Below are 22,872 nucleotides of genomic sequence, written 5' to 3' on the forward strand. Positions count from 1 at the left end.
TTATATATATATATATATATATATATATATATATATATAATTTTATACCTATATCTCTAAAGTATTTCTACTTTCATATGCTCTTTTCCTTCTTATGAAAGCATTTTCGTTTTAAATAAACCCACTGTTAAGCAATGCTGCGATAGGCCTATTTCTGAGAATTTACTCCTGGTAGGATCTTGGGAGTTTTTTCCTCTGAGGGGTGTAGTTCCGCATCCTTTGTTAAGTGTTTTCCATGACCCCTCCATCCCTTAGGTCAAAAGCGCACCAGTAAGGAAGGTCCACAAACAACGTCCTGGAGATCGGCCCACCGGGCGACCCACAGAGGTCTAGGTGTGACCCCATTGGATCGGAGAGATAGCAGCTGGACCAGCGGCCTGCGGAACTGAAGCCGCCACCTCTGCCCAGCTGTGGAAAACCGCAGGAAGCAGGTTTCCACGCGAAGGCAGCATTCGGGCCCGGCGGGAAGTTAGCGAAGCAGGATCCTGGGTCTTTTCCTGGGCAGCGGGCCCCGCCAGGCCCCATTGGCGGGCAGTGTCCCGCCGAGCGCGGTGGGACAGGCTCACTTCCTTGTGTGCTTTCTCAGAAATCTAGGCCGTGCCCGCCCGCACCCCCATTTTCATGATCATACAAGTGGACGCCAGAGTTTATTTTGTACATGTTTTTGAGATCACATAAGCTGTATCCACTAGACCTGAGGAGTTGCTCAGTCCCAAAACCGGTACTAAGCCGGGAACCCCTGTGGTAGGCTTTGTAACGGCCCGAAACCCAAAGGCTAGAGGGCGTGTTCAGGGCCCAGGTGCAGGCCTAGAGACAAGTAACTGCTCTCGGCAGCCCCGCCCCTCAACCCGCCCTCCTCGCACCCTCCCATCTTAGTTCTCTCTGGTCTGTAGCTTCTTCCCTCGCTGCTTCCTCTTTAAGGCGGAACCGGCCGTCGATCTCGCGAGATCCGGGTTGGCGCCGTGACCTCCATGTGGGAGCTAGAGCTCTCTATAAGTAAACACTCCGCGCGGCGCAGACAAGGCTTCTTCCTATTTGTGAGGCGGTGGTTGCGGTAGTGGCGTACCCTGCGACTGGTTCCGGTTTCCTTTCCTTCTTGGCTCCGCTGGGCGGGCGTGAGGTCTAGCAGTCGCCGCCGCCAGTGGGGCCCAGCGTCTGGTCGGTTTCCTTCGTTTGTGCGCGCGCTCGCCCGCCACCCGCAGAGAGCCGGAGCCTCTGGGGAAGTCGCACGGGCCGGGCGGGGCGCGGCGTCCGAAGAGCGGGGGGAGACAAAGCCCGGCCAGCCCCCTTTCCCGGAGCCAAGATGTGGATCCAGGTTCGCACCATCGACGGCTCCCAGACGCGCACCATTGAGGACGTGTCTCGCAAAGCCACAATTGAGGAGCTGCGCGAACGGGTGTGGGCGCTCTTCGACGTGCGGCCCGAGTGCCAGCGCCTGTTCTACCGGGGCAAGCAGGTGAGGCGTGCCCACCGCACCCTCTCGGGAAGCCCGGGCTTCCAGGGCGCTTCCAAAACGCGTGGGCTCGGCGGGCCGGAGGGCTTGGTGCGCAGCGCGTGTAGAGAGCACCTGGCTCCTCCTGGGATGGGCAGCTCGCGAGGCTCATAGCGCAGGCCCAGGGCCCGCCGAGGGGGTGCAGCGGGTCCCTACCAGCTCGTTGTGGAAGTGCGCCTAGAGGGTTGAGAGGAGGGGACGCCCAGAGCGCGGAGACCTCACCCCTCTTTCTCAGCTGGGCAACAGCAGCTCGCAGCAGAGCCCGCTAGAGCGTCTGGGTTCCCTCGCTTCCCGCGCTCAGTGGGGTCCGGCGCCCCTGGAGGCGGGGAGGGCAGCTGGCTCTGGCGGCCATGCCACGGTGCGGGTGGGGAGGGCTGACCCGGCTAACGGCTCGCAGTGCTTCCGCGGCTCGCAGATAGGAGAGGGGAAACTTAAAAATCGCTTCCTCTTTGGCACAAGATCCCTAGTTCTGCCTGCTCGCTGTGAAGGGTTTTGAACACACTGAAGATTCGAAGGTTTTCCAAAACTTCTGGCTCCCCTCCTTCACCTTCTCTTCTAAAATTGAAATCTGTCTTGAAGATTGGAGACTTGGGCTGAAGGAGCGAGCTCTTGATGTAATTCGGAATCGGGTTTAAGCTGCCAGGTATAGGCAAGGGGGATTATTTTCACAGTGGAAAAGAGTACGAAAGGCTGTTTTATTCTTCCTGTTCTCACTTTCTAATGTCCCCCTCACCCAACCTTTTAACACTGCAACTGGACCATAACCAGCGGTACGTACAAGGCTGAAAGTGGTATTGGCAGTGAGTGAGGGTGTTTGTGGGTGTCTCTAGTAGTTACATGCATGGTATGGCCCTGCCCTGACATATTGAATATTTTACCTATACCAGAAGTCTCTCATGGTCTATACCTAGAGGCAGGTCTCTATTTTGTCTTTGCCTTATTATTATTTTTTAATTCACTAAAAAAGGTGGCATTCTCCAGTTGGGTAGACCACAGTTTGGCTCCAGTTCTGTGGTTTGGAATAAATGTAGCTTGTTGATTTGGTGGAAGTAACGTTTTTTTTGTTTTGTTTTTTTAATTTTTTAATTTTTTTTTATTTTTGAGAGAGACAGAGACAGAATGCGAGTGGGTTGGGGCAGAGAGAGAGGGAGGCACAGACTCCGAAGCAGGCTCCAGATTCTGAGCTGTCAGCACAGAGCCTGACACGGGGCTCGAACTCTGGAGCTGTGAGATCAGGACCTGAGCTGAAGTCGGCCACCCAACCTACTAGCCACCCAGGCACCCCAACGTTTTCCTATAGCCACAAAGGATTTGAAAGGAATATTTTTCTTCTCTTCATAGGTTTAGCTTCAAAAACTACCCAGAAATTTCAGAGTAACAAGATTATACTCAGAGAAAGAGCCAAGGTTATTTTAATTTGTTTTTATTTTTAATTTATTTTAATTTTTTTTTAATGTCTACTTATTATTGAAAGAGCATGAGCAGGGGAGGAGGGGCAGAGAGGGGGAAGCACAGAATCTGAAGCAGGCTCCAGGCCCTGAGCTGTCAGCACACAGCCGGATGAGGGCTCGAACTCACAAACCGCGAGATGGTGACCTGTGCCACCCAGGCGCCCCTATTTTGTTTCCAAATAAGTGGTAGCATCTTTATATGTGTTTGCAGCTCTTTTACGTCGATCATTTACTGTTTGACTTGTAAAACACATGTTCAATTTTTAGTTGTAAATCTTGCTTTTGAAATCGTGTATGTTAAACCCCATGTAGCTTTATATTGCTGTACCTCCAGTGATCCCTTTTTTATCTTTTGGTCAACGATGAAAATTAGGTTATCAAGTCTTCTGAGTTTTATTTTCTAGCTAGGGATAATAGTACATGAATTCTGGGATACTTAGGAGACTTCAGCACGAGAGAGAAATGAAGCATGAGAATATATTCCTGGGCAACACGCCTAAAGTCTAATTATCAAATATGCAAAAAGAGAACCTGCACATGGCTGTCTTGAGGAAAAAGTAGAAATAGAGTTACATTTAGGTCAACAAAGTAGACTTCCAGTAAACCAGGAAGTCAGTTCCAGGTTTAGGGAAAAACTGTTCAGGGTAATTATCCTTTTGTACTTCTTCCCCCAGGACTCTTAACTCACTACTTTGATTTCTTCAGCTCAGTGATAAACCAGTAGGGATGAGGAATGGACCTTCGGTGCCCCATTGAGTTGAAGACAGAAGGATGACACTGCTCTGTTTTGTTTACTTCTTTGTGAGCTAAGTAGCCATGGCAGTGATTATTATCTCTTTGGAGTTCACAGTGCATGGAGAGAGTAGTATGTCTATAGCAGACAACTACTGGATTGGCATCACAGGGCTTTCTCTCACTTGTAAACTGCCTTTGTGCTTATCAGAAAAAGGCACCCCTTACTACATAGTGAGAAAAAAAGTCATAGATAAATTTATGGTGCCTGTGATGTAAGTGGTACCCTTTCTCCCTTATTCCCCACCCCTTTTTGTTAGGACTGTTACTTATAGTCTTTGGTATATATCACTTGTGGATATTTATTATAGATGCTCAGCTCACCCCAGAATTGCAAGTGGTTGAATATAACAAGACCGCATGGGAGATTCTCATGACCACCAGAGTTGAAAAATAGTCGGTCTCCTAATTTCTTACTCTTCAAAGTATGGTCCCTGAATCAGCAGGACCTGCAGCCTTAGCTTCACCTGGGAGCCTCACGCTACACCTATCGAAGTAGAATCCATATTTTTAATAAGGTCCCCAGGTGATCTCTATGCAAATTAAATTTGAGAAGCAGAGTAATTGATTCCACTTTTGTGGGTCAAAATAGCAGTTCTGGGCTGTGAGTTCTGGTTAGAGTAGGGTAACCTCACTTGGACATTATTCTGGGAGTTTGAGTGTGCATCCTGGGGATTGGGTCTTTAGGGAAGAGTTAGGTTGATGGATCTCTAAATATTTTGAAAATCCGGAGCTTTCCTACTTTTAAAGGAATTTCTTCCCTCCTCTTTTTTTCATTTGTATCACTGTAGATGGGACATGAACCAAAGCTGAAGAAAAACAGAGTAGTTGCTTTTGCCCCTAGATTCTGTTTTCACATGGATTACAAAGTAAAAGTTTTTGCCTATTTAAAGGGGAAAGAGAATGTGTATGTCATATTTATATTATATATGTGATGGGAAAGATACATAAAAGTTGTCAACCTCATGCCCTTTACCTGCATTCTTTATCAGTAACCCCTTTGGAATGAATTCTCCTCTCCTGACTTCTCAGCAATTGTCAGTTGGTGTTTGCTTCCTAGTTTTCCCTTGCATCACTTTTCTAGTTCTTACTGTTACCTGGAATTTCTGACTTCAACCCAATACAAATTGAAGACTGCAGTCTAGCAAAAAAAACCAAAAAACAATAATAAAAAAATTCTAGGGCCATTCCTGCCTTTCTAGTATTCTAAGACTGTGCCCCTGTCTTCTAGGATGGCAGTCGGAAACGTTTTCAGCTATGAGACGTTGATGGACTATAGTTACATGCCTGAAACGCATAGGTGTTTATAATTTCTAAGTGACTCAATCTCTTTCTTACAGTATAATATAAATGACAGTAATTCCAGTCTGCACTTTCATTAATTTGGGGGCACTTCACTACTTTTCAAGTAACATTCATTCCAACATTATTCACAATAGCCTAGCTGTGTGGAAGTTACTATGCAATGGCTGATAATCACTTTTTTTTGAAAACTGAATACCTATGAATTAGGGAAGGAGTAGATAATCTGGGTAAAAGTGACTCTCCTAGCAAGCATGAATAATTGAAGGAAAAGTTACATGTTAATGTAAACCTAACTTCTATTATAGGGCCTCATGCCTTGATATGCTTCGTGTTTTACTACACACATTGCTTTTCCTTTCAAACGAAATCCCATTTGAAGCAGCTTATGTTATTTGGACCAATCACTTGGTAGAAACTAGTCAGAGGTATTGAATATGAGAATGTCCCCACTATCGCTCTGACTCTTGTGCCTCAGATTTCAATGGAAAAATGTTTATGGAAGCACTTTGGATTTCCAGTTATTTTACTGCCTTCACAGCTCTCTTCATTTTAGGAAATGTCCTTCCAGTTAATTTGCATGTACTGTACTGTTTTGGTTTGGTTTGCATGCCCTATAAATGTTAACAGAGTTTTTATTTTCTGCTTTGAACACTGTCATAATGTGCAATAGTTGTATGTTTGATCAAATTGTACTTTTTTAACTATTCCAGAACTAGTATGTTCTCACCTTTTTTGGGGGAAAGGAGTATTGGAGAATGTCAAATGAAGGTGTGAATGTTTCAAATGAAAAAGGTGTTCTTTTTGCTCCTTGAGTTTGTTTTCTCCAGGAATTCAGGATTAGAGGAAGTTGTTGTTTGCTAATATTGCTTACCTTATTTATTTTTTATTTTTTTATTTTTTCAGTATATGAAATTTATTGTCAAATTGGTTTCCATACAACACCCAGTGCTCATCCCAAAAGGTGCCCTCCTCAATACCCATCACCCACCCTCCCCTCCCTCCCACCCTCCATCAACCCTCAGTTCTCAGTTTTTAACAGTCTCTTATGCTTTGGCTCTCTCCCACTCTAACCTCTTTTTTTTTTTTCCTTCCCCTCCCCCATGGGTTTCTGTTAAGTGTCTCAGGATCCACATAAGAGTGAACACATATAGTATCTGTCTTTCTCAGTATGGCTTATTTCACTTAGCATAACACTCACCAGTTCCTTCCACGTTGCTACAAAAGGCCATATTTCATTCTTTCTCATTGCCACATAGTACTCCTTTGTGTATATAAACCACAATTTCTTTATCCATTCATCAGTTGATGGACATTTAGGCTCTTTCCATAATTTGGCTATTGTTGAGAGTGCTGCTATAAACATTGGGGTATAAGTGCCCCTATGCATCAGTACTCCTTTGCTTACCTTATTTAAAAACAAAACAGTCTCTAATCCCTATAGGGACTTATCTGCTTATTGACCTGAGAGACTCCTTAGGCTTATTTGGAATAAGTATGTTAACTAACCTGTGAGATGGTGTCTAATTCCCCCCTGGGAAATTTGTGAATTTTTTGATCCCATATTGTAGTTAAAACTGTAACACCTGTAATGTGCAGGATTGTGCTAGATGTGTTTTGGGACCACTTGAATTAAAATTACTCATCTAGTACATTTAGTAAGTCTATCAATATTTATGGACAAACTTTCATTCTTTGGTGGATTTTGGAAATATGGCCTTATTGTGTTAGGGAGTTGAGGATTGGTGACAGGAATGATATACAAAGAGGGGGAAATGAATAGTGATTAAATTAGTAATGTTTCTGGGGAAATGATAGTTTTGATATTTATGGAGTTTGGTTTTATTATTGTATCATGGTGAAATAGCCAACTGACTTTATAAAGAAACAAAATGGAGACTTAGTTTTCGAGGGTTTCTATAACAAAGTACCAAAACTTACATGGCTTAAAACGATAGAAATTTATTGTCTTCTATTTCCAGAGGCTATGAGTCTGAAATCAAAATATCATCAGGGTCATGTTTCCTGGTTCTAATAGAGAATCCTTGTTTCCTTCAGCTTCTAGTGTTTGCCAGCAATCTATTGTTAAGTTCCTTGGCTTGTAGGTGCATTGCTCCAGTCAGGTGGCTGCCTCCACATCTTCCTTCTGTGTTTGTTTCTGTGTTCCAAATTTAAACTTTTTATGAGGATGTCAATTACAGTGGTTTAGAGCCCACTCATATGACCTAATTTTAATTGATTACTTCTGTAAAGATCCTGTTTCCAAATAAAGTCACATACTGAGATATTTGGGATTAGGACTTCCGCAAATTGGGGAGGTGGGCAAGGTCTCTACCAAAATATGGGTAAGTTGCAAGATAATTTATTCACTATTCATCCTGGAAGACTTTTCATGATACAACTTGACAACCTTTACAAATAGAATTAGAGAACTTTAGGCAAGTGGAATACCATGAACAATAATTGTAATTATTCTTCAATTTTTTTTTTGATTTAAAAAAAATTACAGTGCTTCAGAAACATAAAATTTTTAACTTAATGTCTTTATGAACACAAGATCATAAAACCTCTTACTTGCAAAATTCACCTTCCTTTCTTACAGTGGATTCAGATACTGTTAATTAAAATAAATAAGACCTGGTGAGAAATCTAGAGTTTTTCTGCCTGGGTGTTGAAGTCACAGAAGCAATGGTGCATTCTTGGTTTCAGTGGCTATCCGTCTTCCTGATAGGTAATACAGAATGATTCTTAAGAATTTATTGAGGTCCTGAGAAGATGCTGACATCTGAGGCCATAAAGTAGTAGGAATGGTTTTAAGTTCACTAAATTGCATTGCTATGAATTTTGTTTTAATAATTTGGCTAGGACAGTTGAGTAACTAAAGATGTAGAAAGATCAAATTTTTAGAGAAGCATTTTAATCTTTTTTATTCTTTTTTTCTAGTTGGAAAATGGATATACTTTATTTGACTATGATGTTGGACTGAATGACATAATTCAGCTACTAGTTCGCCCAGACCCTGATCTTCCTAGCACATCTAAACAGACTGATGTACAGGCCAAACCCTGTTCTAATAGCCCACCTAAAGTAAAGAAAACCCCAAGGGTGGGACTTTCTGGTCAGCCGTCTACATCAACTTGTGATTTTCTTATTGATCCTGGCATTGGGCTATATAAGGTATGTTGTCTTCTTTAGACTTCATAGTTGTGAGAATACAAATGTCTGTTCTCTTTAGAATGTTTCAAATGGCAATCAATCTTCACTTATTTGCAAGTAAAGACTGAGCTGTTGATACTTTAACTTTTAAAAGTAGTCTTTAAAAATTGTGAAGTATATAGATAAATGTATTATAAAATGTATAAGTACAGTTTAAAGAATATAAAACAAAAACCTATGTAATTGCAGTGAGGTTAAGTAGAATAATGCCAGTTCCTTTTTAAAGCCTTTTGTGTGCCTCTCCCAGAACATATCTCCCTCTTATCTGAAGAGGTAAACTATCATGATCATTTTGTTTTGTTTTTCTTTAGTGTTACTACTTATGTTATCTCTAAAAAAATGATTTGCTTTGCCTATATTTGAAGTCTATCTAATGGAATTCTACTTTTTCACAGCTTCGATTCTCATGCATATAGTTATATTTTACTTTTCATGATTACATTATTCTATTAACATGCTACAGTATATTTAATCCATGATTAATAGATACATTTGGACTTTTCCCAGTTTCAGCTATTTTGAACCTTTGTGTATCTAGGTGCACATGTTCTAGAATTTCATTAGGAATTTTTGTCTAGAAATAGTGCTCGTTCACTCACAGGATGCTGCATAACTGCTGTCTACTGTGTTCCATTGGTCTGCTTGTGTATTTCTGTGCTTATACTATTCTAAGTACTAGTAGCCTAGTAGACTGTTACCTCCCTACCCCCAATCTCCCAGATCTATTCCTAGTCAAGGGTGTCTTGCTTAACACTTGGATGTAAGAATTTTAAAATTAGTTTGCCAAAACTCTGCAGATAAATAATATGGGATTTTGATGGGAACTGAATCTATAGAGTAACTTGGAGAATTGACCTTCATTCTTGAACATAATGTCTCCATCAACTTCGATGTTTACCTCATTATCAGTTTTCTCTATATATCTTATTCTAGTAGCTGCATTTTTAAATGCTGTTATAAATGGTTATCTTTTAAAATTGTGATTTGTTTGCATACATATGGAAGTGCAATTGATAATATTTATTGACCCTTGTATCTACCAACTTTTTCAAATTCTAATAAATTTTGTAGAAATAATTGACAGTTTCCTTCATCCTTTTCTATCCTTAAAACTATTTTTCTTCATTCATACTGGTTGAGACAAATTGGGACCTAGACTCAATTTTTTAGAGCATTTTTAAGGCGAAAATTTAAAAAATTGGTAGCTGAAATAAATTATTTAAGAAAATGCAAATAGAGATAATTTTTGATCTAAGGAGAAATGCAGAAAGTCCATATGTATATAAAATCAAGAAAACCCACCAAGACCTATATTTCCAAAGTACCTGGTCTAGATGGCTACACTGATAAATTACCTTAAACCTCTATTGTATTATCTAAATTGACCCACATCTTAAAAAAAAGGAAAGCTTCCAGTTGCTTTTTAAATTTAATATAATGCTGATTCTAAAACATGACAAAAAGGACACCAGTATCACTAAGTTATTGATGTAAAACCTAAGTTATATTTAGCAAATAAAACTATGATTATATGTTAAAAGAACATAATACCTTGACCAAGTATGGTTTGTCAAGAAGTGGGGTAGTTCATTATTTGGATTTTTTTTTTAAATAGAAGTTTCAAGTTATATAGCTTTATAGTTTGCCACCTAAAATTCAGGTGTACAGCTTTATAATTTGATAACACTACGAGGTGATCACCACGAGTCTAGTTACCTTCTGTTACCACACAGTTGACTCCCTTCACCCATTTCACCCAACCCCCAATATAGTAATATAATTCATCATATTAATAAATAAGTGATCTAATCTTAAAAGGGGGGGTCCATTTCTAAATTTTAAAAAATCCTTGGTAAGTGAAACAAGGGGAGTGGATGAATATTTTAAACCATACTTCATATAATAGTGGGGAAAAGCCAAAAGCCTTCCCATTAAAGACAGGAGCCACAGAAGTCAGTTAATGCTGTTACTTAACGTCTTTCTAGATGATGCAGATAGGTAGGAGAACAACAAAGTGTAAATATTGGAGAAGGCAAAGTTATTTATGGATATATGGAAAGACTAAGATAAACCTATTAGAAGGATGTGAACAGTCAGTAAGGTGGCTCTTTAAATACCAATAGCTTTCCTTGTTACCATCATTTAGTAAAAGAAAAAAAACTTACAATAAGAAAATGTAAAGTCTGGGAATAAATTAACATGATATGAGCAAGACATATCAATTAAAACTTTTATGGGGGTGCCTGGGTGGCTCAGTCGGTTAAGCATCCAACTTCAGCTCAGGTCATGATCTCACAGCTTGTGAGTTCGAGCCCCGCGTCAGGCTCTGTGCTGACAGCTCAGAGCCTGGAGCCTGCTTCGGATTCTGTGTCCCTCTCGTTCAGCCCCTCACCTGCTTATGCTCTCTCTTTCTAAAAATAAATAAAACATTAAAATAAATAAATTTAAAAAAACTTTTATGTAGTACTCAAAATTTAGACAGAATTATTAATATTGAAAGTCCCCTTTTGGAGATTTCATCCCTCTGAGTAACCAGTATTTTCTATGTTTTTTTCCTAAATAAATTTGTTATTTTAGGACAATTTTAGATTTATAGCATAATTGGGAAGATACTAGAATTTTCCATATATTACACACCTGGTTTGCCCTGTTAACTTTAGCATTTTACATTAATGATACTATGGTACATTAGTTATAATTAATGAACCCTGTCTCCTTAGCTTCTATCTAATGTCCTTTTTCTATTCCAGAATCCCATCTAGGGTACCATATTTACATTAGTGCGATAGAGAATGGTTGTTGAATTTCCTTAGGCTCCTCTTGGCTGTGACAGTTTTTCAGACTTTTCTTTTTGATGACCTTGACAGTTTCGAGGAGTACTGGTCAGATACTTTGTAAAATACCCTTCTATTAGTATTCATCTTGTTTTCCTCATCATTAGACTGGATTTACATATTTTTGGAGGAAAACCACAGAAGTATAGTGCTATTTTCATCACATCCTATGTAGGGCACAAGCTATCAGCATTCCATTTGCTAATTATAGCTTGGGTTTTTACATCAGTAGTTAAGTTATCCCTGTTGCTATGAACCTTAATTACCTGGCTGAGGTAACATTTGTCAAGTTTCTTCACTGTGAAGTTACTCTTCCCCTCCCCCTTTTTCCATGCTGTAGTCTTTGAGATGAAGTCCCTACCTGTAGCCCAAACTTAAGGAGGGAGTTATGAACTCTACTTCATGAAGGGTAGATTACCTACAAAATGTATTGGGAATTCTACATGAGAGACTGATCTCTTTTCCCCCATTTATTTTTTGTTAGTCATTTATTCACATCAGTAGGGATATTTTTTTCCACATATCCCTTCAGTATACCTCCATTTTTGTGGGGTTTTTTGTTTTTGTTAAAGCACCTTCTTTCTGGCCCTAGAAGTTGCTCCAGGCTCATCTTAGTTATTTCTGCCCCAGCCCTGGAATCAACCATTTCCTTAAGGAGCCTTGATTCTTTAATTGGGGAATGGTATTAGAAACCAAGATCTGGGGACTAGGTATGCTTCTTGCTACTGGAGTATCATTGCTCTTATTACCCTTAGATGCCAGACTAAGGAGGTTTATGTATGTATATATAATTCCTGTATATCCATATATCCATAAATATGTATGTAGCCATCTGTATCTATGTTAAGTTTACATTTTGACTTTTTGGCTAAGGGTAACAGTTGAGAAGCTGCTACATTTGACTTGATAGATTTTGGGCAGTGAAGGTATAGAATTTATTTTCATAGGAGGGCCAGCTTATGTATTGTCCAGGTTAAGCTGTCTAGTCAACTTAAATTCTTTCTGTTTAGCATATTTCTCAGTACCCTTCCATGTCTCCAACCAAATTCAGAAGACCATTATGAGAAACTGCTTTTCTCAGCAGATCTATGCATTTCATTTTCAGTATTACTACTTTGCCCACTATTTCTAGCACCTAACTTTTTTTAATACATTTTTTTTCTTCTTTTTTTTTCTTTTTAAAGAGGATTTTATGTATAGGACACAGGAGTATTTTTTGTCGGTTTTTTTTTTTTTTTTAAAGCTTTACATCCAGTGTGGGGCTTGAGTAATGGCCCTGAGGTCAAGAGTCATATGCTCTACTGACTTGAGCTGGTCAATCACCCCTCATGTACCTAACTTTTTAAACAACTCTTATATTTCATGTTAATATATAGCGTAGAGGTTAAGGTATTCAGTTTTGTCATCAGACTTGCTTTCAAATTCCAGTTCAGCTGCTTCCCAGTGGTACAAATGTGGCAAGTTTTACATGGTCTCCCTTTCCTCATTTAGGAAATACATGAAACACACATACAAGCTGGAACTTAAACTCTCAAAAGGCTGTTATTTGTAATGTTTAGTCAGAGCTGCATTTAACTTACTAGTTGAAGAGAGTAACAGATTTATTTGCTTTTTTCATTAAGCTTAGTAATTGTCATAGGTATTTGAAATTTTCACTGATTTTTTTTTTTTTTTTTTTGATGTAGAAGTGCTTATTTCTGGGTAATTCATTCATCGAATAAATGGTTATCTAGTATATATTTGTACTAGATATTAGAGATGCAAGGATAAACAAATGATATTGCCCCCTGTTTTCATGGAATGTTGTTAGCTATTAAAACTTATCTTTGGCTAACCTGAAAACTCTTAGAAGCTGCTACCTTTAAATTGGTTTGTTTTGAATATTTTCCTTTAAGCAAGTCTCATCAAAATTAAATTGTTCCTAGCTCAGTAAAATTGGGAGGGTTTTTTTTGCCTTTATCTTGAATTACTGCTTATGTCACTTTTGCTTTGCAAAGATTTTCCTTTCATAGACATAGGACTGTCTGTAATTAAAATTGCTTTATGGATGAGCAAACAGATTTGGGGCTTTCCTTTTTGCCTAAACTTTTCTTTGGACCTCAAGTGGATACAAAAAAATGCATTTTCAAGTTAGTATCTCAAAAGTGGCATAGGTAAACATTTAAACTTAATACATGAAGATAGAATTTTAATGAAATTCTTACCCACCGTCATTCTTGTTTCGCCCTATTTGGTAACTGAGCAACATTTGGTCAGTTTCAGACATCTTTTCATAATGAAACTAGGTATCATTATCACACTCAGCCTGTGGAAGATTGTGCAGAGGCTGGGTCCATCCGTTCCCATTGTTTCTGAGAGGTAATTTTCTCAAACAAAGTGGACTTTTAATACCTAAATAGAGTTTAGTTCTGGTTTTTGGATGCAGAAGCTTTGAATGACTCACAGTAGATCCTACTGTTGAAATGACTGTCATCTTGGCCTAAATAACTCTGGAATGATGATGCTAATAAGCCCTTTAGAGTTTAGTTAAGTGTGTGGCACTGTTAAATTTTACATATATTCTAATGCTCATTATAGGAAATAAAGGAAAGAGGAAACTTCACAATAATTACTAAGTAAAATTCCTGGATACTTTAGTATTTTCTTTTACATATAGTGCAGCTCTTCTTGATTTTTAACCTTTTTGATTATGAAGTGTAATAGACAATACAAAAAAGTAGAGCTTAGTGAAATATTATGAAGTCAATGTCTGTAAATACCACCAAATTAGGAAATATAAAGCAGTCCCCCATGAACTTCCCAGGGGCCCCCTCTTGATTCTTACTCCCTCCTCCCTAGTTGTAACTAATACCCAAACTTCTAAAAAAATTTTTTTAAATGTTTATTTATTATTGAGGGACAGAGAGAGACAGAGCATGAACATGGGAGAGACAGAGAAAGGGGGGAGACACAGAATCTGAAGCAGGCTCCAGGCTCTGAGCTGTCAGCACAGAGCCTGACGTGGGGGTCGAACTCACAAACCACAAGATCCTGACCTGAGCTGAAGTTGGACACTTAACTGACTGAGCCACCCAGGCGCCCCACTAATAACCCAAATTTCTATGGTAATTATTTCTTCACTTTTTATTAACTTTATCCTATTGTTACCCTTTAATAACCTCTTAATAACCTTTAACCTATATTGGCATCCCTTATTTTCTTTCTGAACTCTATGTAAATGGAACCACATTGTTCTCTGATTTGTAAATTTTAGAAAACAACATGATATAGTGAGAGAGTCCCAGAGTCAGAGAAACCTGTATCAGCTTTATCACAGTTCCCACTTCTAGCTGTGTATCTTCTGAGGACTAGTGTATTTACTTCTGTACCTCATTCGAAAATAAGAATGACTTTGTATTATAGTTATTAAAGGAGTTAATGAGCATAATTATAAACTGCTAATATCTTTACTAAGAAGACTATGGTATTAAGACTATACTGAGGTTTAATGAGTCTTATAATTGGACATACTGATACTTAGCAGAAGGAGGCAAAGTTGTTTCATTTGTGTCTATGCTTGCTAGGTTGGCACATCATGTGGATTTTGTCACCCAATCTCTTAATACACAGCAAAGTATATAAAGATGCTGAGGTGAGGGAGGTTAAGTAATTTGTTCTAGGTTATATCTAGTAGATGTTAGAGACAAACTTAAACCTAGGTTTATCTGCAGAGCTGGTGTGTTTTAAACAGAACATATAAAGTGCTTAGGAGTACACCTGGCATATAGTAAATTTTCTAGTATTTGTTGATATTTCATTTTTTAATGATTTCTCCTTGCCTCCCATACTTCCTTTTTTTCTTTTTTTATATCACCTACTTGGATGTGGTAGATTCTTCTCTGAATGTGGCTATGTTTTTTATATTTACATAATTTATATAATTGAGTTTGTTTTGTTTTTAACTTTATCTCATGACTTCAGCTCAAACACCTCTCCCCCATTAATTTGTTTTCCTGTATCTTTACATGTTTTGATGTTTTGACCTCTTTGGGGGAGGTACTTGCTGGCTGAGGATAGATTACCTCTTTCTAGATAGACCATAAACAACTTGTCAGTGAGCCCACCTTCCCCTCCCACCCACACCATGGTGATAGGAAGATTTTTATATAAGAATTCCGTTTATTTATTCAGGGTAGAGGTGTTTAGATTTTGTATTTCTTTTTATTTTATTGCAGTATAGTTAACACAGTTATATCAGCTTCACATGTGCAGTATAGTGATGCAACATTCTGTATATTAGTGCTCATCATGATGAGTGTACTCTTTAATCCCCATCACCTATTTCCCTTTTTTTTTTTTAAAGTTTATTTATTTATTTTGAGAGTGCGTGCAGAGGGTGGGATGAGAGAAGGCACCATGCTTGATCTCATGAACCCACGAATGAGTTCATGACCTGAGTTGAAATCAAGAGTCTGATGCTTAACCCAGGCACCCCAACCCATCACCTATTTCATCCATCCCCCGCTCACTTCCGGTTTGATAACCACCAGGCTGTTCTCTGTAGTTCAGTCTGTTTCATGGTTTGTCTCTCTCTTTTTTTTTTCTTTTGTTCATTTGTTTTCTTAAATTCCACATGAGTGAAATCATGGAATTTGCCTTTCTCTGACTGACATTTAGCATTGTACTCTCTAGCTCCATCCATGTTATTGCAAATAATAATAAATAAAGGAATGCAAAGATTTCATTCCTTTTTAATGGCTGAATAATACTACATGTGTGTGTCTGTGTCTGTGTGTGTATACACCATGTCTTTATTCATTTATCTATGGATACTTGGGCTACTTCTATAATTTCGCTGTTGTAAATAATGGTGGAACATGGGTGAATATAGCCTTTCAAATTAGTGTTTTTGTATCCTTTATAAACACCCAGTAGTGTGCTTTACTGAATAATAAGGTAGTTTTATTTTTAACTTTTTGAGGAACCTCTATACTGTTATCTACAATGGCTGCATCAGTTTGTACTCCCACCAACAGTGCAGGAGGGTTCCCCTTTCTCCACATCCTCACCCACATTGGGTGCTTTTTGTGTTTTTGATTTTAGCCATTTTGACAGGTGTAAGGTAATATCTCCTTGTAGTTTTGATTTGCATTTCCCTGATGATGAGTGATGTTGAGCATCTTTTCACATGTTTATTGGCCATCTGTATGTCTTCTTTGGAGACATGTCTATTCATGTCATCTGCCCATCTTTTAATTGGATTGTTTGTTTTTTGAGTATTAAGTTTTATCAGTTCTTTATATATTTTGGACACTAATCCTTTATTGGATATGTCATTTGCCAATATCTTTTCCCATTCATTAGGTTGCCTTTGAGTTTTGTTGATTGTTTCCTTCACTATGCAGAAGTTTTTTTATTTTAATGTAGTCGCAGTTGTTTATTTTTCCTTTTATTTCCCTTCCCTGAGTATAGTGATTTATGACAAATCATATGGCCATACTGAGGAGATACTATGGCCAGTGTCGGAGACATTACTGCCTGTGCTCCCTTCTAGGATTTTGATGATTTTAGGTCCCACATTAGAATTTATTTTTGTGTTTGGTGTAAGAAAGTTGTCCAGTGTCATTCTTTTGTATGTGGCTGTCCAGTTCTTCCAACACCATTTGTTGAAGAGACTTTTTCCCATTGGATCTTTATTCTTCCTTTGTCAACAATTAAATGACCATATAATTATGGGTTTATTTCTGGGTTTTCTGTTCTGTTCCATTGACCCATATGTCTGTTTTTGTGTCAGCACCATACTAGGTGTTTTTGGGTTTTTTGTTTTTATTTTTTGATTTGAGAGAGTGCAAGCAGGAGAAAGGAGCAGAGAGAGAGACAGCAGATCTTAAGCAGGCTCCATGCTCAGCACAGAGCCTGATGCAGGGCTTGATCCCACGACCCTGGGATCATGACCTAAACTGAAATTAAGAGTTGAACGTGCAACTCACTGAGCCACCCAGGTGCCCCAGTATCATACTGCTTTAATTATTATCTCTTTTTGTAGTATAACTTGAAATCTGGAATTGTGATACTTCCAGCTTTGTTTTTCTTTTTTCAACATTGCTTTGGCTACTCGAGGTCTTTTTTTGGTTCCATAGAAATTTTAAGATTTTTTTTTTCTAGTTCTATGAAAAATGCTGTTGGTATTTTGATAGGGATTGTGTTGAATCTGTAGATTGCTTTGGATAGTCTAGACGTTTTAACAGTATTTGTTCTTCTAATTCATGAGCATGGAATGTCTTTCTGTCTTTGTGTCTTGAATTTTTTTCATCAGTGTTTTATAGTTTTCAGAGTACAGGTCTTTCACCTCTTTGGTTAAGTTTATTCCTGGATAATTTTATTATTTTTGGTGCAACTGTAAATGAGATTATTTTCTTTTCTGCTATTTCCTTATTAGTGTATAGAAATGCAATAACAACAAAAAGAAATGCAACAGAGTTCTGTACATTGATCTTGTATCCTATGACTTTACTGAATTCATTTATCACTAACAGTTATTTGGTGGAGTCTTTCAAGTTTTCTGTGTATAGTATGTCATCTGCAAATAATGAGAGTTTGACTTCTTCCTTGCCATTTGGATGCCTTTTTTTTTTTAAATTTTTTTTTTTTTAACATTTATTTATTTTTGAGACAGAGACAGAGCATGAACGGGGCAGGGTCAGAGAGAGGGAGACACAGAATCTGAAACAGGCTCCAGGCTCTGAGCTGTCAGCACAAGAGCCTGACGCGGGGCTTGAACCCACGGACCGTGAGATCATGACCTTGAGCCGAAGTCAGCCGCTTAACCGACTGAGCCACCCAGGCGGCCCCATTTGGATGCCTTTTATTTATTTGTCTAATTGCTGTAGCTAGGGCTTCCAGTGCTAATTTGAATAAAAGTGGTGAGAGTGGACATCCTTGTCTCGTTCTTGACCTCGGAACAACTCTGTTTTTCACCATTGAGTGTGTTAGCTGTGGGTTTTTCACATAAGGCCATTATTACTGAGATATGTTTCATCTAGACCTACTTTACAGAGGGTTTTTTTATCATAACATATCCTAACTTTTTATCAATCAGTTCTGAATTTGAACTGGATTACCATGAAATCCAAGAAATTTACCATGGCAGTATCCTATTTTCATGTTAATCATATTAAGTACCGTCTTCTATACTATATTCAAAACCTAGGCTTTACCTTTAACTTCTTGCATGCATTTTGACACATTAAATTTGACCTAGTTTAGTATGTCCACATAATGTGCTAAAACCTTACTTTTTAATTAAAAGGCATTTTTTCCCCACCCAGGTTATATACATTGTCATATGCTTAATGAAAATTTGTAGATCTTGTTTACAATTATAAGTCTCAGGTTGCTGTACTCAAAGGATGTCCTACCTCTTTGAGATAGTAAGTTCTCTTATGTGTGATGTATAAGCAATGGGAGTATTTTTAGATTTCCTTATGTTTCCTGTTACTATTTCAGTATCCATTGCATGCCACATTTTCTTCTATAATTATGTAGTGCTACATACAATCTTATATTTTGATTTGCTGTGAAAGAATAGTCTCAGTTTATTCTCCCAAGTATGATAGACCTTAACTTTAGTTTTTGTTTTACCTAATGTTGCCTGTAAGAAAGTAAATGTCTTTAAATTTGTCAGTGACTATTGAAGAAAAGCATTTGTGTCCAAATGAATTAATTTGTGTAAAGTATGTCGTGTTTCAGCTCTGATTCTTTCTTATGTCTAGACTGGTTTACCCTTACATCTTTTTCTGTCCTCCTAAACTCTTTGTTCTCATATTATGTCAGATGTTATTATGTCTTTGAAACTTTTCATTTGCTGTTGTATTCATTATTTACAGTACTTTTGGTCAGATATTATACCTCTAATGGCAGTGATTGTTAATATTTTTTGGTTTTGTCTATAGTCTACCTTGTATGTTAGCTTGGTAGTTTGAAACCTTTATATATATACATATATATTTTATTTATATGTACATATACATGTATATTTTATTTATTTATTTATTTATTATTTACTTATTTATTTTGAGAGAGAGAGCGACCATGAGCCAGGGAGGTACAGAGAGAGAGAGGGAGAGAATCCCCAGTAGGCTTCATGCTGTCAGCGTGGAGCCTGATACGGGCTGGAACTCAACGACTCGTGAGATTGTGACCTGAGCCAAAGTCGGACGCTTAACTGACTGAGCCACCCAGGCGCCCCTGATAGTCATATTTTCTAATGTACAGTTTTCCTTTTGTCAGATTGCATGGTTTAGTTCTGAATCATCCACTAGACCTGAGTTACATCTATTTTGCATCTTATACATCTGTTCTCTTTTTTATTTTCTTTGTTCTTTGAAATACTAAATAATGTATTTGTTAGTGAATTATTAACAGGTAGTGGAACTTACCCCATTTTATATATATAGGTTCACTAGATTCTTCTCTTTATTCATGTGTATAATTTCCCCCATTTTCAAGTTTCTTCTGTTTAATACTTAACTGTTTTCTGTTGAACTGACTATATAAGTTATTGCTAGGATTCTGAAGAAATTAATGGAGCAAATCAATAACAGCCACCATACTATGAAGTCCCTGCTTTTCACTAAGTGAAATACTTATTTAATGACTTGCTAGAACAACTCTTGGGAACACAAGAATGATATTTTTAAAAGTCTAATGTAGACCCAGGCAAGGAGTAAAAGAAAACATCTATTTCATTGAACAAAATTGGAAGGAAAGTTAATTTTCATATTAGTAAATAACAGATTTCACAGTATAGTCCAAAAAGAATAGTTCTGATCTAATCTTTGAAATTAAACATGAATAGCTGCAAATGTTATTAACCTTGATAATTCTCACAGTAACTTGAGTTATAGTATGGTTTTTGAAGCAATAGATGAAATTAAGCTTCATTAACTAATTTTAAACTTTTTTTAGGTAAATGAATTGGTGGATGCCAGAGATGTCGGCCTTGGTGCTTGGTTTGAAGCCCGTATACGTAGTGTTACTAGAGCTTCTGATGGACATTCACGTGGCAAAACTCCACTGAAGAATGGCAGTTCTTGTAAAAGGACTAATGGAAATGTAAATCATAATTCCAAAGAGAACACAAATAAATTGGACAGTGTGCCCTCTACGTCTAATTCAGACTCTGTTGCTGCTGATGAAGACGTTATTTATCATATCGAGTATGATGAGTAAGTGCTCATGCTATTGAGGACTTCATTCATATTTTTGTTTATAGAAGCAAAGCCTTCCATCCAAGATTGTTTTCAAATAATAGTCTCTCTGGAGAAATCTTTTAGGGGTCATGTTCAGTCTGTTATCCTTTGTTTAATGGTTGTAATAAGGGCTTCTTAATGCTTAGTCATCTCTGGCTCCTAAGTGGTTTGTTGTTTTTGGTATCTTAATACCTGGCTTAATTTAGCATGTAATAGTTTCTCTTTGTCTCTTCCTCTGTGATATTAGTGGGTTTTTTTGTTTATGTGTATTCAGTAATGTTTTAGAAAGCATGTAATAACATGTAGAGTAGTAGCTTTTAGGATGAGGTTAAGAATGTTTGTTGAATAGCTTACTGAGAAAATTCACATACACAGTTTACCCATTTAAAGGGTACAGTTCAGTGTTTTTAGTGTATTCACAGGATTGTTCATGACCACAAAGTAATTTTTGAAGATTTTTATTCCTTCCCCACAAAAACCCCCATACCCAGCAGTCACTCCCTTCTCCCCCTCTCCCAATGAAATGTTTTTAAATGTTCATTTGAAAACTGTTAAGAACTTGCCTTGAGGGTCAAGATTCTAAAACTGAATTTTTTTTTTTTTTTAATTACCTATTTTCAAAATCCTACTATAAAAGTTACCATTGGGGCAGATTTAGTATTTATTCAACACACTAAATGAACTTGAGTCATCATGATAACCTTAATGTGTGGAAATATTAGACTACCAAATCTTTATCTAGTATAAGAGTTCAGTATCCAAAACTAGTGTGATTTTTCTTGCCATAAAATGGTATAAAATACTTTGCTGTTAACCCAGAGTTCCAGGATACCTGGAAAGGGGTCAAAAGTAGATCACTTTAATCTACTTTTCTGATATTTCTTATGGTTTTGGCTAACTTGCCAACGTTGCTTATTTCAAATGAGACTTCCTACAACAAATAGGACATCATATAACCAACAACTAGAATGAATATTAAGATCTAGAATTGGCCAGAACTGGCATTATTGGTAAATCAAGGCTGAGATAGAAAGGGTTTGGAGTTGGTGTGTTGGTTGTAATCAGTTTATGAGTTTATGAATGATGTAGCAAAGAGTCAAGATACTGTATAGGGAACTTAAGCTCTCTGTATATTTGCTATCAATAATTAGAGTTCCTGATTTGCTTTGAGTTTTATTTCTTAGAGAATAGAAGAAATAATCCAGTAAAGCATCTAGTATTGGCAAAGTATATTGTACAGAATGGCATGGCAAAGAAATAGGGTATTAAGCTTTAAACACTAAGCAAACCAAGGCTTATTAAATTTTCAACAGTTTAGGGGCTCTTGCTATTGGAGTAGGACTTTTCCAGGGATAGGCCTGAGTTTGGTGTAATTAGGGCACAAATCACTGTACCTCAGCATTGATTTGGCTGGGTTTTTTTTGTTGTTGTTGTTGTTTTGTTTTTTGTTTTTTTAAAGAAGGAGATATTTGTCTTCATTAGAATAAATGTTAGTCTTCCCATGCTTATTGGGTTTAGACTCTCTTTTACTAAAATTAATTTGTCCTAAATACTTTTATGTGTTATAATTAAATGTGTCACTGTTGGCAACTTAAAAGATATAATAGTTGAACTATCTTTAAGAGATAAAAGATGACAGAAGCTTAGTGGTAGGTAAATGTCATTTACATCTTTAAAAGGAGAAAAAGACTATATAAAACAAAGTATAAAATAGATGAGCTTCTGGATAAGAATCTCAAATAACAGAAGGTTGGTATAGACATGACCCAATAAAGATGGATAGCAAATCTTGTTAATCTTGTTTCCCATGGTTACTGGAAAAGTAAGTTAAAAACTATAGTAAAGTACATAATGATCTCACTAAGCTAATAAAAAAGTTCTTGATTCCTTGGATGGAGCATACATTGTGTAGTGCTTTTGGAGTGTATGGCTTAGCAGCAGTAATAGAATTTTATTGAGTAGTAAGTTCCAAGTGAATCAGTAGAATATGGCTATTAGATACTTAAACTGGGGGCACCTGGGTGGCTCAGTCAGTTAAGTGTTCAACCCTTGGTTTCTGCTCAGTTTGTGATTTACAGTTTCGTGAGTTCGAGCCCTGTATCGGCTGTCAGTGCAGAGCCTGCTTGGGGTTCTCTCTCCCTCTCTTCCCCCACTCCCACTGTCTCTCTCAAAATAAATAAACTTAATTTAAAAATGCACTGTAAGGATGTTTTATCATCCTTAGATACCTAGAAAATATCTAGAATAAGCCCAGTAATGTTACTGTTGTGCTGGACTGGTTATTCCCTCCTTGGAATATTATTTTCCATCTCTCATGCTTTAAGAATACCAACAGGACCAGGGCGCCAGGGTGGCTCAGTCAGTTAAGTGTCCGAGTTGGGCTCAGGACATGATCTCGCAGTCCCTGAGTTGGAGCCCCCTGTCTGGCTCTGTGCTAACAGCTCTGAGCCTGGAGCCTGCTTCAGGTTCTGTGTCTCCCTTCCTCTCTCTCTCTCTCTCTCTCTCTCTCTCTCTCTCTCTCTCTCTCTCCCCCCCTCCCTCTCTCCCCCTCTCTC

The 22,872-nt window shown here is 37.9% G+C and overlaps 1 protein-coding gene across 2 annotated transcripts in view; it reads left to right on the top strand.

The window, feature by feature from the left end:
• The first annotated feature begins 909 nt into the window (after window positions 1-909).
• Window positions 910-22,872, top strand: part of UHRF2 (ubiquitin like with PHD and ring finger domains 2) — an 82,001-nt gene continuing 60,038 nt past the window's right edge. For both annotated transcript variants that reach the window (XM_049634467.1, XM_049634475.1), the window contains exons 1-3: window positions 910-1,456; window positions 7,981-8,214; window positions 20,034-20,293. In XM_049634467.1, the coding sequence (XP_049490424.1) occupies window positions 1,304-1,456; window positions 7,981-8,214; window positions 20,034-20,293 (647 nt within the window). In that variant the 5' untranslated portion in view covers window positions 910-1,303. The remainder of the gene's footprint in view (window positions 1,457-7,980; window positions 8,215-20,033; window positions 20,294-22,872) is intronic.

This window comes from Panthera uncia, chromosome D4 (assembly GCF_023721935.1).
Source record: "Panthera uncia isolate 11264 chromosome D4, Puncia_PCG_1.0, whole genome shotgun sequence".
NCBI classification, from domain to species: Eukaryota; Metazoa; Chordata; class Mammalia; order Carnivora; family Felidae; genus Panthera; species Panthera uncia.